At 45.4% G+C, this 17,723-nt stretch overlaps 2 protein-coding genes across 7 annotated transcripts in view; both read right to left on the reverse strand.

The window, feature by feature from the left end:
- Positions 1-756: 756 nt before the first annotated feature.
- endouc (endonuclease, polyU-specific C) lies at positions 757-4,678 on the reverse strand. Its single transcript, XM_062547288.1, has 8 exons — positions 4,585-4,678; positions 4,224-4,286; positions 3,883-3,982; positions 3,668-3,779; positions 2,990-3,111; positions 1,990-2,102; positions 1,730-1,880; positions 757-1,510 (listed from the first exon to the last, which is right to left on the reverse strand). Exons 1-8 carry the CDS (start codon positions 4,593-4,595, stop codon positions 1,250-1,252), a joined length of 933 nt encoding a protein of 310 aa, XP_062403272.1. The 5' UTR covers positions 4,596-4,678; the 3' UTR covers positions 757-1,249.
- Positions 4,679-5,387: 709 nt separating this feature from the next.
- ppfibp1b (PPFIA binding protein 1b) overlaps positions 5,388-17,723 on the reverse strand; it is a 31,313-nt gene continuing 18,977 nt past the window's right edge. For 5 of the 6 annotated variants that reach the window (XM_062546927.1, XM_062546926.1, XM_062546925.1 and 2 more), the window contains 19 exons: positions 17,618-17,702; positions 17,179-17,318; positions 15,841-15,926; positions 14,980-15,040; positions 14,775-14,807; positions 14,593-14,622; positions 13,991-14,168; positions 13,420-13,452; positions 11,749-11,890; positions 11,407-11,535; positions 10,715-10,865; positions 10,228-10,339; positions 9,793-9,881; positions 9,146-9,268; positions 8,881-9,006; positions 8,114-8,302; positions 7,349-7,516; positions 6,726-6,791; positions 5,388-6,544 (listed from right to left, as the gene is read on the reverse strand). In XM_062546927.1, coding sequence (XP_062402911.1) covers positions 6,461-6,544; positions 6,726-6,791; positions 7,349-7,516; positions 8,114-8,302; positions 8,881-9,006; positions 9,146-9,268; positions 9,793-9,881; positions 10,228-10,339; positions 10,715-10,865; positions 11,407-11,535; positions 11,749-11,890; positions 13,420-13,452; positions 13,991-14,168; positions 14,593-14,622; positions 14,775-14,807; positions 14,980-15,040; positions 15,841-15,926; positions 17,179-17,318; positions 17,618-17,702 — 2,025 coding nt within the window. In that variant the 3' untranslated portion in view covers positions 5,388-6,460. The remainder of the gene's footprint in view (positions 6,545-6,725; positions 6,792-7,348; positions 7,517-8,113; positions 8,303-8,880; positions 9,007-9,145; positions 9,269-9,792; positions 9,882-10,227; positions 10,340-10,714; positions 10,866-11,406; positions 11,536-11,748; positions 11,891-13,419; positions 13,453-13,990; positions 14,169-14,592; positions 14,623-14,774; positions 14,808-14,979; positions 15,041-15,840; positions 15,927-17,178; positions 17,319-17,617; positions 17,703-17,723) is intronic. The other variant, XM_062546929.1, reaches the window with a different exon arrangement.

Here is a 17,723-nt window from a genome sequence, read left to right on the forward strand (position 1 = left end):
AAAAATCGGATACAGCATGGCACAGTCCACCTTACCATGGTCACCCCCTCTCATTTTACCACTATATCCCTGATTATGCTTCTTCACTGAGATCTTTAAAAATGTCACTGTTCATTATACACTGTAGCCTACAGTTGGGAACAAAATGATACCCTGGCAAACATTGATTTAATGTTGGTTTTCTCTTGACCAATATGTTTGTTCTGACTGAAAATGGCACTGCTGCATGCCAAAAGGTTGTAAGACAATGTAGAAAAACAAGATAATGAAAATACAGACCCCAGAAAAATAAGTGAGCGCAAGGCTAGAGTGATGGCAATTGGCAAAGAATTGCTCAAAATCCAGATTTCTGCTGAAAGGTGCACTTTCATGAGGGCCATTTTGAGAGCTGTTATGGCAAACAAAGATGTTTCCATTGATTATTCAAAAAGGGTATGAATCATTTTGGACAAGCAATTGTTCATAAAGATTTAAAAAAAGAAAGATGAAAACACGTCTTTTCTGTTTCCATGTTTCTATCACAATGTCTTACAACCTTTTTCAGTCTGAGCAAATATTGGTCAAGAAAAAATCAACATGAAATCAACAGGCATATGAATATGTTTTTCCTAACTGTAGGCCTATGTGTGATATACATATTATTTAATCATTCATGTATAATATATCTGTGAGAAAATAAATGTTATTCAAGGTGCAACAAAAATGTTGAGCTTAGTAAAAGTTGGTATACAGTTTTTTTAAATACAGTCAACACAGTTGTAAACAGAACTTTTATTCACCTTAAGCCAAACTACATATAGTCTAATGGTACTATAAAAGCAACAAACAGGATGTACACTGTTTTAACAGTTACCATTTACCCTAAAAACAGAAAAGCCAGGTTTAATGTGTTGTAAAAAAACATTTTGTTCTCCAATTAGATTTCATACATAAATTAGAGAACTACAACTACCATTGCTGACTGCATAAAGGTACTGCTGACACAGCTGACAGCAGAACATCTGGCCATAAGCAACAGACATGACAGATACAAATCCACTATTGATAAGGACAATCACATTTGAAAAGATTTAAAAAACCTTCTTAAGCACTGTATTTCAACATCACCCTGAAACCTTAACTTAATTATTTAAATTCAGCTGGGTCTCAGGCATGGTGAGCATCGCTAACTGATGAGCGACAGAGCAGAGAAAATTGGCAGCGCGGTGCCGAAGTAAGTGTGGTTCAATAGGTGCAGCGTGGGCGCCCTCTACAGGTGCCTCTTGTTACTGCTCAGCAGCTTTGGGTAGGCAGTGCCAATGGAGCGCCCGTGCCTGTACACCACCATCTCCAGCTGGTACTCATCCAGGTTCACCACAGCCGTGGTGGACTTAGATGTGGAGGTGAGGAAGAGGATGGTGAAGATGGCCACCTCAAACTCAGGGCTGACTCCGACGAAGGCACTCCCCACTGGCTTGATCAGGCCATGCCAGCTGAACTGTGTGTTCAGGACGTGGTCATCGGAGTCCGGCTGGAGGAGTGGTGAAAGACACGGTAATCAATACCCTTGCTGAAGAACCGCTGTCAAAAATGATTTTGTTTGCTGACATAGTCTGGTGTATTATTTGCTGATATATTGTTTTATTTATAACCAGAGTAATGAACCTTCACAGCAAGTGCATGCAACCAACATCTTGTTAGTTGTTTATTCATGTGTCTATGACTGAATTGGCTCTCTGTATAAACTTACCAGATCATTGCGTGAGGCTTTGTATCCCTTGTAGTCGAGGTGCTTGTGTTTCTCCTGCAAGTAGTACTGGACCCAGTTGTGGAGGCCCATAATCTCTCTGCCAAACTTGCTCTCTCCAACAAACACATGTTCAAATCCACTGGAGTCAGCCCTGTCTCACAGAGTGAATGAGCTAGTTAGCTTTGATTGAGTGAACTCCATCAATGAAGCATACGTACACATGGTCCATCACATACAATTCAAAAGGAGTTCTAACTCACCCCCCATTGCGGTCTCTGTGGTAGACACGGAACCAGATCTCATACAGATCCGTCTTGAACTGGCTCAGGTTAGCGCGTGCCTGCCCTTTCCCCACCAGGTATGTGTGCGCTCGCTGAGGGAGGCATAGCATGACACACGTTCATGTTAATTGAGTGTAGGCTGCATCTCAAATAGAACTCTCTATATTGATTATGACAGATTGGGTGAAAGGGGATTTGTGGTGTTTCACTTTAGTCTATCCACCCGTGTCTGATTACTTAGGCTGCCTGTCTTTCAATGTATGCACTCATCCTTTTCTCTAGAAAGTGTTCAAACACACTGTTTTAATGTTTACTATGGCCATATTGGTTCATATTTGCTTAAGACACCCTTATCAGCATCAGCATAAGACACCCTTGAAGGTGCAGGCAGCATTTGTACATGATTTCAAAACCTTGTTTTGTCACGTTCAGCAATAATTTCTTCATGGGTCATGATCACTAGCTGGCCATTCCATAAGTACACTGTACAAAAAATCTGGCTCTGCACGAGGAGAGTTGCAAACCACTATCTAATTGGAAATAACCGTGAGCTGAAACAGCATTACTACAAGATCATTATCAGTAATACAAGACTGCTGCTACTACAACAAGCCTAATATCAGTACTTCGTTATGTTAATCACAAGCATTCACAGGCAGAAGTAAGGATGGGGCAAAAGTGAAAGGACAGCTGTGTGGCAACAAATAATGAAACAGATGGTTTGATTGCTCCAGCATGTTGTTTTTATCCGGACTTTGGCAAGTGGCTTCCAAGAACAGAGTGTGACAGGACGTACCAGAATTCCCACTAGAGTTGAACTCTGCACAGTTCAGGTCGGGATAGGGAGGGGTAAGGACATGCAAACGTTATTTTATAAAAGGGTTGACAGAAGTGATGGGCATCCATGCATTAGAGAGATTGAATGATCGACACTGAGATTGAGTGGTTTGAGTGAGGGCAGTGACATTCCAGGCCTAACCTTCATCACTTCAGTCTCCAAGATGGCATCCAGGAACTCATTGTTCTCTAGGACCTCCTCTGGGGTGACCCTCTCAGCCGTGCCTGTGGCCATCTCATAGTTATCCAGCAGCTTAATGAAGCCTGGAGAGACAACCCAGACAGAACGGACAAATTAGAATTTACTTAGAGACAGTCATTTATATTGTCAAGTGATGTCGACAAATATAAAAGTATTTCAAACACATTGAATTTGTTTCACAATGTTTCTACCGATTTCCTGCTCAAAACTCTTAAACTCTTGATTTGTATAAAAACTTCTGTAAAACTGTAGTCATAGTTGTTTCATTGTATATGTAGTGGCAACATTTTGGCAGTATGATTGGAAAGCACACTGAATCCAGGCTTGCTTTGTGTGCCAGAATCGAATTATGGGCTGTTGCACAATAGCATGCTGAGGCCTGTTCTGCATCAGCCCGCTGAAAGAGGCCTGTTCCAGCGAGAACCCCCCAAAACCGTTGCGCCCTCACACAACATTAGGGTGGAGCTACATAATGACTGTGGATACTTTAGCCAAACAATACAAGTTATATAAAACCAGTCTTTTCACCAGCAAGTCTGAACAGAATGGTCTTTATTAGGCTACATTAGATGCCACATAATGTGAATATGTGAGTGTTACTACAGACCAAATACTCACGGGCATAAGTGGTTATGCTGTTAAGCTTAACCTCATCAACTGTGGAGAAGAGAGGTTTTGCAGCATAATCCCTTGCATAGGTGCTTCCTTGGGTAACATAGCCTGCTTTGCCCTGGTTACAAATGAAAAGTGTTGTCTTTTGGTCATTTCTTCAAAATCACAACAGATGAACTGCAATGTATTTGTGCACAATGGAAGAGTATCAGACTCCACACCTGCAGATCAATGGTGTAGTCTGTCCCTGGTGACAAACGGTTCTTGTCCAGCTTCCACAGCTCATTCATAATGTTTGTCAGGTCCTGGTTCACTGGTTGACTGCAATACAGTGGTCAAACATACAGTAGGCTATGCTTCTGATAACATCATCATGAGATCATGTGTCAGTAAGTAGACTAATGAGATTAATGTTAATGACTGCATGACTATCTTTTTTAAAAACGATGGACCTAGTGGCCTGTGTTGTGTATTGTTGGGTATCAATCTATCTATGGCACATACAGTATGGCTACAGTATTTGCACATAAAAACAACAGTCTGAAAAAACACCACCACTTACGTTGCTGCATTTACCAGAGGCTGGGCCACTGTCAACAGAACCATCAAAACTCCACAGCTTGTTCTGAAAGAGGTAGCAGTAAGTCACATATTGTAGAGGAGGTTTAACCATTGGCTAGAATTCACCTTATAAGTGAAGTCTATTACGCATAGCATGCATTGTAGGCTACATCAATCAGTACAACGATTTTAGACTATGCTGCAAACGGTGAACCTGGTAACATGTTTCGGCTAAAGTCTGCATTTGGTGTCACAAAAGTGAAGAACGTATTAGGTTCACACTGAATTGCATTCACGGAAGATAATCTTCTTTCAGTGGAATTCTTTCAGTGTCAAATGAAAATCCAGAGAGTAGTACTCACCCGTGCGCCATGGTTGTAGTCCTCCACCTAACTGACTAAAGTCGAGCATATAACCCTGTGAGCGGCCAAGCCCTCCCCGCTGGTGATTAACTCTTAACTGTGTGGTATGTGGTAACGAGCCCTAACTTTACGTGATGTTGACGTCAAATGAAGAGTGGGAAGAAAGGGACAGTAACTGGCAAGCTACTTCATCTGAAAGCCACTAGCGTGCAAAGTGCCATTCTGGCAAGGTAGTTTGTCAAATTCGCATAAAATTACCGAGATCTTCCCACGAGACGAGATACCTATAGATGACAAATACCATAATTACCATAATCTCATTTTAAACCCTGACAAAAATTCGATAGGCCTACATTTTGTGGCGACAGGACTGGATCGCTAATGTGGTCAGTCAAGCGCTCCAAGTGAGCTCTGGTCATGGTCTAGGACCAGTTCTGCATAGATTTCATGGCATCACCCACAAGTTCATACAGCAGCACAAGCCCATCTCCTAACATACAGCAGGAGTGGATGACTTGAGTTCAGTACACATCTTAACACACTCTGGTCAAGCTCTTATGTGTGCATTACTTTAACACAAGCTCAATTGCACAATTCACCCATAAATAATGGCTTAACATTTTCTTTGGTAGAACATTTACAAAGTGGGTGTAGTCTTGTGTGCTGAGCATTCAAAACTACAGTGAGTGAGTCCTAGGTGTGTAACATGTTTAGGTTTAACAGTGTATGTTTTGGAGAACCAGACTAAGTTCTGGATTCTGACACCCAAACCCCATTTTAAAAAACAATTTCCAGAAGACAACTGATTTTAATTCAATAACTTTATTGACCTGATAAAAACGGATAAAAGTGGACACAGTACACATTTTCTTCTTTATGTGGCTAGGGCTGCCTGAGACCAGTATCAGATGAACATGCCAACACAGCCTCGCTGTATATTTTCACATAGTAACGGTCAACATGATTCAATAACACAGTTCTGTTATTACAGATATAGAAAAGATTATTTCTTTGTGTTAGGACATGCTCCATATTTTGGCAAACAGGACAGAAATAACATGCAATGATACTTTACAACCAGGAAACAGGATTGACTGTGATGAGTTACATGTTAATACGCGAGTGAGAATGCATGCAACTGTATGCCACCAGCCTGTGGAAAGTACAGCAATATTCCCTGTGCCAGGTGGATGCATTGCAATATTTTGGCATTAGACACGCAAAGATGCAATTTTCAGTAGCACAAGAACCTCAAAAACGGTTTAATTTTTTATTCTGACACTCTTTTATAAAACCTAGTTTGAACTCCACCAATATCTGCGTCAGACAGGAAAAAGTGTCATCGTGCCGTCGGGTTATAAAAAAGGGCGCTCTAGATCTTTAATTAAAAAAAAAGCCGTAATAAAAAATATTTCCAGGAACCAGCTGGTAGGTGGGTGAAAATGCAATGAGCTCACTCAGTTTTTACACTTCAGATCGAATCAAATGTTTTCCAACCTGTACTGCTAAATACACATAGACAGCTGAAATGCATTATTGGTACAGCGGGGGTGACTGTGTCCTGCTTGTGAGGCAACCGGTCTGCTCCAATTTGACATGAAGACATTGGGAATACGGAGCGATGCTGTTTTGTAATGTGAACACTAACGTTTAAGGTCATGGCCTTAGTATACTGTAGCAGAGGTGGTGTTGGCACCGAGACTATGAGCTGTCTTGTCTGTCAGAAGGAGTCTGAGGGTGGAGCGGGCATCAAGACTGGCACTGCCCCAGGGAGGAGGGACGAGGGAGGAGGGGTGCAGGTTGGCACAGGTTTGGCAGTCATCGCAGCAGCATCTAGAGGAGTGGGCGCCTCGGCAAGGCTCCTCGCACAATAGTGTCAAACATTAGAGTCGTCATCCGTCACGCTGGGATTGGGCGAACTGGAGATCTCCTTAAACATATCGTCGTCTTTCAACATGCTCTACGGACACAAAACATCAACAATCAGTATACATTACATCATACATAGAAAACAAAATACGCACATCCACACCACACAATTACACAAACTTGTACAACATTCATTTGCATGATGCGCCCAAGCCTTCTGGATTAAAACCTTGGCCTCACTTCATCTGAAGTCTGCTCAAGTGAGTTCTTACCGTCAGGTTATTGATTCCCTCTGAGAAGGCTCCAATCTGCCTCACTGTGCCCTCCGAGTCCTCCATCTACAAACACACAGACAAGTGAGAACGTGGTCTGTTCCTAGTCACGGATAGAATGGACTAGCAGACAGAATAATCCATCTTGGCTCACTTCCGCCCCCTACTGCAGAGAACGCTCAAGTTTGTCTTGTGCAGAAAGCTTGTATTTACCTAGTTTGGATCACGGTTGTGCCATCTTTGAATGAATGAATGCTTATTATCCTACTTGCTGACTGCTAATCTTACTTTGCTGGCCTAAATTAAAATATACAAAATGTTCCCAAAATACATCTCACATTCACATCTTTCTTTTGCTGTAGTGTGACAACTGGATAGCAGCTAACACTATATGAAATGAGCCATGCCCTCCAAATACAGTATACCAATGGGGCCCGGTGGTTTCTGTTTTGAGCCCCCAACGTTGTTTTCAAGGCAGCGCTGCCTGGCAGGCGCTAGGGTTAGGCATGGGTTAGGGTTAGGGTTAGGATTAAGTGCCTTTAAGTCAACATTGGCAGCGCTGCCTGGAAGACGACGTTGGGGGCTCAAAACACCATCGAGCGGCCCGGTGCAGCCTTCTTCACCTGTTCTAGCCGGTCCAGGTCATCCTCGTAGATCTGCAGCTCCATGCCCCGGTAGCCCTTCTGGAAGCTGCGCCCCTTGGGCATCTCCACGTCCATGGGGCACACATACTCCTCCCGATCCTCCTGCTTCTTCTTCCTCGTCAGGGTGCCGAAGCCCAGTTTCCTGGGCTGGGAACACGAAGATCAGCACCCGGTTAAAGGGAGGGAAGGGGTGGAGGACTTCAATAAGCACTTAAAGACCCACTCAGTGTGTATTACTGCCAAAAAAGGTTCTGTATTCTGTACAGCACAATTATGTTCTACTTTGCTTGGTGGAAGTAAGAAAATACTGAACATCCCATGTTTTGGGGTGGTAGACACGATCTGAATTCTTAAGGTCATTGGGTACATCTTGTTTCCGTGTCATCTTGATCCTAAACAGCTCTCCAGGCAAACTGTTGGTGTCTGCCAGCTGTGTGGCGTGCTGCGTACCTTGTTATACTTGAAAGAGAGAATCCCGCACACTGTCCATTACGCATGCAAACATTTATTCAGTATTCACAACATTTCAGTCATAGACCTTCCTCTGGTAAATTCACCTGAGGAAGGTCTATGACCGAAACGTTGCGAATACTGAATAAATGTTTGCATGCGGATTAAATGGACAGTGTGCGGGATTCTCTCTTTCAAGTATAACTGGGTAACCTATTCCCGACGCACCTGTCCCCACAAAAGAGGTGTGCAAAAGCGTTTGTAAACTGCGCTGCGTACTATACTGTACAGTACCTTGACCTTGGCGGTGGCGGTGAGGAGTGTGTAGTCGGGGTGCTCCACACACTCCTGCTTGGCCTGCTGCGCCTCGCTGCCCACCAGCAGGGTGAAGTGGGTGCCCAGGTGGCGCCGCAGCAGCGTCTTGTTGGGGGGGATGTTCAGCAGCAGGGCCATGGTCTCCACGTTGAAGCGCGGCTCCAGGACCTGGGACGCACACACACACGCACACACACACACGCACACACACGCGCGCACACACACACGCATGCGCACACACAAACGCGCGCACACACACACGCGCACACATGCGCACACACACACGCGCGCACACACACACAAACACACGAACACACACACACACACACACAAAGATGCAATGTCATACAGTGTATGTGGTATGTAGTACACACGCACACATCAAAACAATCAAAAGCTTCTGTGAGGGCACATTTCTGCATTAATATTATTCCCATATTCGGGCCCAGGACTTGTTTATAAACCGCAGAGAGAGGCGTGCTCAAACTCCATCAGATCTCTTTTCTTCTGCGGGTGCGAGTTAAAAGTATCCAATTCTAATGTGCAAAAGAAGCGCACTCACTAGCTCATTCCTTATTACTGCACCATGCCTAAACAAACGCGCTTTGGTGTCAAGCCGTCCTCAGTGTACAGTATGCTTTATTTAGGCATGGTGCTGAATGATAACAAAAAAGTAAAAAGAATGAATTAGTGAGTGCGCTTGTTTCTAAGCCCTCGGCGCTGATGCGCCCGCGGTCTCTCCTCACCATGAGTCCCCCGTGGACGCCGCTTCCCCGCAGGTTGGGCGCGTACTCGGCCAGGTCCACGGAGCGCAGCCACTCCATCACGCGGTGGTTGGTCCACTGGGAGATCTCCGCCGGAGTGATGTTGCTCTGGGGGTCACAAGGAACAAGCTGTTTCACCACAGTGCTAGTACCATCACAACCACCGGCATGGACTAATCCTCCAGAGAGTAACTGTCTCAAGGACTCCCGCGTGTGTGTGCGGCGTAAAGCTCTCTCGGTCCCTCACCTCGTCGGAGGGCCGGCGGCGCAGGCAGTTGGGCTCGTAGTTGTTGAGACGCAGCACCTGGATGGCCCTCTTGATGCTCAGGTGGTGCAGCACACTGCCCACTTTCAGAGACAGCAAGTCATCCTAAAGGGGACCAAGACCAAAGCCAGAGTCAACTCAAGCCTTGTGAGTGTGCAACATCATTAGGGGAACTGAAACCTGCACTTGACAGTAAAGGGAAAGTACAGGATGAGTATAGTATATAGTCTTCCTATTTTCACTGCATTAACTGTATTGTATTTGTTGTTGTATCCATCTCCTTATCTTGTGAATTCATTCATTCATTTTTACTTTATTCTAAATTCTATATTATATTCATGTATTTAATTGTTTGTATTATCACGATTAGTTTTTCACTCTATTATTGTGTTAAATGATCCAAATGCAATGCAAAGATCTGCCCTCTGTATAAAATGTGCATTACAAATAACGCATCATCATCATGTTCATCATTCTTATGATGATACCTGTATGCCATATACAGCTTTTTGTTAATTGTGCATAACAGATAGGATTTCCAGAAATCAGAGTGTTTATGAGTTCACTACATTCCCTGAAATGACAAAGCAAATGCGATGCTCCTCTCTAATTACGCTCCAGACACTCACCACAGTCATGTAGTGGAGCATCCGCCCATCCACCCTGGCCTCGTCAAACTGCGTCTTGTACTGGGGCAGGCCAATGTCATCCAGCCACCCTGGTGGAGAGGAGGGAGGGGAGGGGAAAGCACAGGAGATGAGCGCATGGGCATAGGGAGAAGAGGAGACTGTAGGTGCCTCTCATTCAGCGTACATATGTCCTCCCTCGCTCCTCGGGCCTTGATCCTCACTGATGTACATAAATAATGATGGGGCGGCAACAATGGGATAGTCTATCCCTTCTTCTATCTTTCTTTATGTAGATCAGTGAGGATCGATGCTTGAGGAGCGAGGGAGGACGTATAAACGCTGAATGAACGGCACCCTGGCCTGTGGCACAGGGGCAAGTCATGTGTCTGACTGATGGGAGAGATGCAAAGGGCAGTAGGGGGGGGTGGTTCTTACTGGTGACCCAGTGGTAGTCCAGTTTGCCCTTGCCGTCCTCCTCCTCTGAGCCCAGGGCCTGGAGGGCCAGCTGCAGCTTCTTCCTGTGCAGAGGGTGCTTAATGCCCAGCTCCTGTAGGGAGACACACACACACACACACACACACACACACACACACACACACACACACAGCCAGCCAATGAAGGGAGGCATCGGAAAAAATCGGAGTTCTATTTCCATGCACCACGTAGCAGCTACACTGTTTACGCCAAGGGCTTGCAATGACATTCAACACTTCACCCTTCAATGGAAACAAAAGATTATGTTTTGTCTTTCTGTACATTGTCTTCCTGTTCAGTACATGTGCACTACATGACATTTACAGGGGCAAGGAAGGCCGTCTGTGGTCGAGTGTGCCTCAGCATGCGTGTGTGTGTGTGTGTGTGTGTGTGTGTGTGTGTGTGTGTGTGTGTGTGTGTGTGTGTGTGTGTGCGCACGTTCTCTTACCCGCTCCAGGTCATGCTGTGAGGCCTGCAGTAGAGTCTGGCCAGAGGAGATCCACTGGCGAGCCAGACTCACGTACAGGCCCATGCCCTGATCCTGCAGCCACTCACACACCTGCTCCCGACTCCAACGCGCAAACGGTGCGTCCAGCTCACTACCACACACACACACACACACACACTGCATTTAGCATACCACTTAAATGAATAGATTATAGATCATTATGACATATAGCTTTACTTACACAAAATAAATAACTACTGAATAAATAAATAAGAATAAATAAATGAACACATTTCTAAACATACAATTTGGAGTTTTCTATTATTTCATCATGATTCTTATTTTATCATCACTAGTTTTTAAATATGAACTGTGTGTATATTTATATCAAATGCATGGACTTAAGATGGAATCGTGTCAGACACCAGAAAATGTCATGAAACATGGAATTAATGCATGTAAAAGTGAGTGGACCCCCCAGCTGTGTCAAGTAAGTAGGTAATTAATAATGGCTTAAGATAAAAGAGAATTCATACTCTGGATTGGCCTCGTCAAAGTCCAAGGTCAAATTTGAATTTGGATGTAAGCATTAATTAAATAAGGTTATTTTGATTTTTTTTGGTAAAAATGCGTTCAAGCAGTACTGTATACGGTTGTTAAAGTTGTGCTGTGGTAAGAGCGCTGCTCCTCACCTCCTGTTCTGCAGGTCCCGTGACCAGCCCAGGCGGGGGCCTGCCGTGGCCCGGACACCTCCTCTCTTGAAGTCGCCCTCCGGCAGATTGTCATCCAGGTTGAACGAGGTCGACTGACTCCTCCGCAACCTGCAAAGAGGTGACGAGAGGCCAATGAGGAAGACCGGGAGAACAAGAGAAAGGAGTCAGGAACAGGAAGACAGTACATCAGTTTACAGCTTGTATTTTGGCACCAACAGCAAAAGCAAAAAAAAAAAAAGATTCTTATATTGCATACATTTGATTAATCAAGATGGTCAACCAATAAACCGCTCACAGTGTGTCACAGTGAGAAGCACTTACTTTCCAAACAAAGCTTTGATTCCCTTTGACTTCTTCTTGCCTTCCGGTGACGTGGGGAGTGTGTTTGTGCTGTCGCTGTCTGCCGAGCGCTGTGGCATCCCAGCCAGATCTAGGTGGTCTGTTCCCTCTCGCTCCGTCTCCGCTGTGTGTGCACATACAACTACATTACCCACAATTCCAAACAGAGCATCCATCTGAGGCAACAGGGTATCAGGAACAGACAAGGACAGCCTTGTTGTGAAGCTGCGGCGAGCCAGCACATAGGAAAGCAGGAACATCTCTCCATGATGGAGGAGAAGAAAAGAAAGATGTTATAGAGGAGAAGAAAAGGTAGTCAAAGGGACAGTGGGACGAGAAGGGCAGCTGAGGGCAGAGGAGGTTGGACAGCCTCACTAGGCTTCCTGCTCATGACATCTGGGCACAGCTACAGAACAACTGGATGTACAGTATGGTGGAGGAAGGCTTGGTGATCAAATCACACACACTTGCTTTGGAGTATGAAAGGGGTGTGCTAGGGCTGTGCGATTATGGCAAAACTCATAATCCTGATTATTTTTGGTTAATAACAATATATATAAAACTATTATTTAACAATTTTGGAAAAATCTAAACTTAATATTTTGCTACAGTGAATTAAATTTTACATTTGACATTTTACATAATTGTAATTCAACTTAATAGTAAATAAAAATCGGAAACACGTAAATAACATAACTATCATTACTTTGTATACAACAGTTACCTCTGTACGAGTGCACTCGAACTCAAGACAAAACAAGAGCACTGTGCTGAAACAGAATGTTGCAAAATAATTTTTATATTTCTATCATGTACTTTTCTGATTGTTGGAAGTCTTAACTGACAATTAAATCAATTGATTGCACAGCCTTAACATGTGTGCACACACATACTCACATGCACACACACTTATCTACCACATACACATGTTGGAACACACACTAGCAAACCCGCTGCCATTTGATAGCACTGAGGTGCTCATTAAACGCTGTTATGAGCAGCAAGCCTGTTTCTAAATCAGAAGCAAGCTCAGGAAACTGGGTATGAGGGGGCTGCTGCTTGCGGCTTGTGCGTCTGCAGGCGGAGTGCCAAGCCGAGGACCATGGCGCTGGGGGCACTAACGTGTGATTATGGGGCACAGAGACTCCGCTTGGCTTTCAGCACATCAGACGGAAAAAACCCAGGAATGTCTGAGGCCTGCGCTCCAGCTTCCGGAAGGAAATCCCACGTTTTCAGTTTCGATCATGTCAAACGCCACAGAGGTTTCCCACAAGAGGGGGTCGGAAACAGGGGGGGAAATACTGAATCAAGAGGTCCTGAACCAAAAAAAAAGGCCTTTGGCCTCCTTCTTAAACCATTCTGTCTATTTCTACTGAAGATCTCCTTAAGAGGGATGCCTTGCAGTTATCCTTCAGCTTGGGCTTCCATGCTAGGAGCATGAGCAGAAGCACCCAGAGAGGGGGAAGGGGTGCATTCAGGAGTGACTGTAGGGGGAGTTAGCTGAGAGAGTTATGTGATGGAGGAGGGGGGGGTGGGGGGGTAGGGGTGGCATGAAGGGGGAGGGGGAGGGGGAATCCAGTTGTTCCTCTGCAGTTCTCCAGAGAGGCCATGCAACAGCAGCCTCCGCACTGCAGGGGGCGCTCTATACCGTACCTAGCATAGGGGCGCTCGCACTTCGCCCGCGGTCTTCACGCGCCACACAACGCACGCACACACGCCACACCGGGACACGACAGGAAGGACAAAGGACAACAAAGAGTTACGACAGTGAAAATAACAGCCATACACTGTACTGACATGGAAAAAAAATGACAGATTCCAACACACCAGAAGCTCTTCCAACTTTGACAAATATATGAACAACATTGATATGAAAACACACACAGCACAGTACAGTAAAGGTCAGCTAGGAAAGGAAAACAGTCATATCTGAGACACACACACACAGGCCACTGAGAGTGTGAGACCGCTCCAACCACTGCCTGCTCACCCAGGTTGGGTCATATCCGACACACACACACACACACACACACACACACACACACACACACACACACACACACACACACACACACACACACACACACACACACACACACACACACACACACACACACACACACACACACACACACACACACACACACACACACACACACTGCCTGTTCACCCAGGTTGGGTCGTATCCGACATACACAAACACACACACACACTGCCTGCTCACCCAGGTTGGGGGTGCTGGCCGTCCTCTTGCCCCCTTTGATCTTGAAGAAGCCCCGGCCGAAGGAGGAGCGCGCCTTCTTGGTTCCGAAGCTGCTGTCCTCCTCGAGTGTGGCGCGGGCGGTGGGGGGGGACTTGGGGGGCAGGCAGGTGATCTTGTTCATCTCCTCCTGGGCTTTGCTCTGCACACAGCGAGGGAACGGCATTTAATTAATAAACCACTGAACTTCTGCTCAGACAGAAGCAGTTGGTCATCATCACACAAACATAACACACAAAATTAGGACACTCATGACATGGCCACATGGTACATCTGAGGCGGGATTTGAGTGGGTTAGTGATTTGATTTGCCTTAGTGTACCAACTTCATTAAATGAGTTAGTGAATACACAAGCAGAACAAATGACCAGCACATAAATAAAAGACAAACTGGGCACAAGATCTTGGGATGATGCATTCTGAAAGCAGTCCTTGATGATGACTCAAGCAGACAAACACATATACATACATACACATACACACATGCACACAAACACACACACACACACACACACACACACAGGGCATTCAAGGTGCCAAACACAGCTGTGGACAGTGGCTGCTAACCTTGAGGAGAAGAAACAAGCTGTCATTTGCCTGCAGAGACAGCAGAGGCCAGAGAGAGAGAGAGAGAGAAGAGAAAAAAGAAGAGAAAAGGGACAGTTGATAAGAGAGAGGGAGGGAGGGGGAGGGGGGCAGAGAGAGGACACCGCAGATGGACAGAGCAGACTGGAGAGGAGTTTACTCACCTCCGATGGCCTTTCCTGCACCGCCAGCGGCCTCTGAGGAGGAACAAACACACAAACAACACTTGACATTTATCAAACCTTTCAAGTGACTGAGGTCAGGGCAAGAGGTGGACTGGGACACAGGAGTGAGAGTCTGGCAAGCCTAATTATCACTCGAGCGTTACAACAGCGCCATGGCATTTGACACACGTGGCAGGTCTTGTACCTTCTCACTGCTGCTGATGTCCAGGTGGTCTTGGCTGCCAGATGTGGGTGGTTCTGGGGTACTAAAGGGGGAGAAATACAAACAAGACCACCAGGGACAGTTAGCAGATGTGCGAGCCGTTCCAGCTTGAAGATTTCCAAAACAACAGTAAATCAAAGCAGCCCATAAGATGTACATATGACTGAGTGGTGGAGCGGTTATTGCTCCACTGCTGTGTCCTAACCGGATCCAAGTGTATACTGTTAATATTGTCTGTCTACACTGAATCCGTTAAATATGCCATTGTGTTGAGTCACGGGATTCCATATTTTTCATTCAGAATAGAAGAGCAATGCGAGCGACAAAAAGAAAATAGAAACGGGGCGTCCGACAAAAGTAAAAAGTAAAAACGTTGCGCTGCTTGCGTCGCTTCAGTCTGGACACTCCAATTGAAAACAATGGAATTAAATGGATTTTATCGCTAATGTTCGCTCGCATCGTGTTCGGTTAGGACAAGATGTTAAAGGGACCGATTAGCATTACGCTTTGTATCTTTAGAAAACCAGTCATGTTTTTGAATGGTCGTGCATCATTCCCTCAGTTTGCCTTGAGATGGGAGAAATACGGATTTCAATGTTGGACTTCCTGCTTTCAATGATGTAAAAATCATTATTTTACATCATTGAAAGCAGGAAGTCCTATTCATGGGTTTCATAGAAATCCGTATTTCTCCCATCTCAAGGCAAACTGAGGGAATGATGCACAACCATTCAAAAACATGACTGGTTTTCTAAAGATACAAAGCGTAATGCTAATCGATGAAGTGTCCCTTTAAAAGCAGAGGTGCGTGTTCTAACAGAGGCCATCCTGAGGGGCGCTCACCTGTCTGGCAGCGCAGGCTCCTGCTCCTGCTCCAGGCTCTGGGTGGGGTCTGGCCTGGCAGGGGGGGTGGGGGTGAGGGACGGCTCCTGCAGGAGAGGACAGGAGTGGGAGATGAAGCCTCATGACCACAACACAGACACAGCTAAAACTCAACACAGTATGTGTAAACATGCATTTCTCTGACCTGTGATCCAGTGTTCCATATTGAGTTTAACTCAGCTAAACGGTCACCCGTGACATTCACCCACACCATTAGCTATACGGAGAGGCTGCTATCAGCGCTGCTCAGTGACACATCCATAAACAACATGTGTCGCCTTGACTTCAATTGACCCTTTAATCTCAGAGCAGCTCTCTTAATTTGGCAGCCTGTTTTGGCCGGAGCCCAATCTGCATGTCATCAGCTGCTTCAGTCAGAGTGACTGGAGCTCTAAAAGTGTCAGAGTGGAGCGGGACCCCAGGCAACACACACACACACACACACACACACACACACACACACACACACACACACACACACACACACACACACACACACACACACACACACACACACACACACACACACACACACACACACACACACACACACACACACACACACACACACACACACACACACACACACACACACACACACACACACACACACACACAACACAGGCAACACACTGGGTGTCTATTGACTAGCTGCTGGCAGAGTAGCAGCACGAGGCTCTTCAGGAATGAAGCCTACAGCAGGAAGAAGCTAATGTTGAGAGCCAAGCTGCTATAGTGTGATCGGACAGTCACCCTACACTTCTCTAGCGGGCAGTTCTGAAGGCCAACTCTCAAAAGCCACAAAAATCACACAGGACTGTTCTCACCCTGGTCACTCACTGAAGTCTTGCCCTCAGGGAGAAGTTATAGATGTCTAAAAACAAGGACTAGCAGGTTTAGGAATAGTTTCTTTCCCATGGCAATATAAATTTTAAATGAAGCTAAACTTTTTTAATAATGCTATTTGCATTGTTACTCAGCACTTTTACGCTCATTTATATTTTTCTTACTATTATTTATCATATGCTTTTATTATTTATCAAACATGTTGCAATGGATGGTGGGAGGATGTATTGAAACATGTGTATGCATGTGCATGTGCGTCTGTGTGTGGAGGGTGTAAATTTGCAATGAATGTGTTGTAAATGGATTTGTATAGTGTATATGTGTTGATGCACTTTGCTGGAGTGGCTCTATGAATGTCATTGTACTTAAATGCAATGACAATAAAGGCATTCTATTCTATTTTCTATTCTGTTCTCGGCCACAGAGTGAGTGGGAGCGCGTCGGATGTCAAACCTCGTCCAGGTCCCGCCCCTCTGCTTCCTCCAGGCCGGCCAGCGCCAGCTTCTCCACCTCCATGGCGACCGAGAGGGCCGTTGACACCGAGCCAGAGCTGTCGCTATGACTCCCATCACTTTCTCCATCTTTCACTTTATCTGAGGTGAACAGAGGGGGAGGGGGGGCACGGTTTAGAGAAAAGGCCAAGTGTACACACAGTCTTAGGAGGCCATCGTGGGCTACATGCACAAGCACACACATGTTTTCACTTTATTTTCTTCACACTTTTGGATGTGATCTGCCAAGACACGTTTAGTTCCTGAATCCTTAATGAAGCAAAACACAAGAGACAATGCTAATGTACAACCAAACCATTGACGAAATAGGAACTACAAGATGAGGCTGTCACAAAGACAACTTCATGTTAACTAGGCTGACAGCATTCGCATAAATTCACCTTTTTTCCCTTGAACTTGCATCACCATCTCCTGTACCTTCTTGTACCGAGCTACAGACTGCCGAAGCTCCTCAATCTTGCGGTCCTGAGACACACACACACACAC

Source organism: Sardina pilchardus, chromosome 10 (genome assembly GCF_963854185.1).
Source record: "Sardina pilchardus chromosome 10, fSarPil1.1, whole genome shotgun sequence".
Classification (NCBI taxonomy): domain Eukaryota; kingdom Metazoa; phylum Chordata; class Actinopteri; order Clupeiformes; family Clupeidae; genus Sardina; species Sardina pilchardus.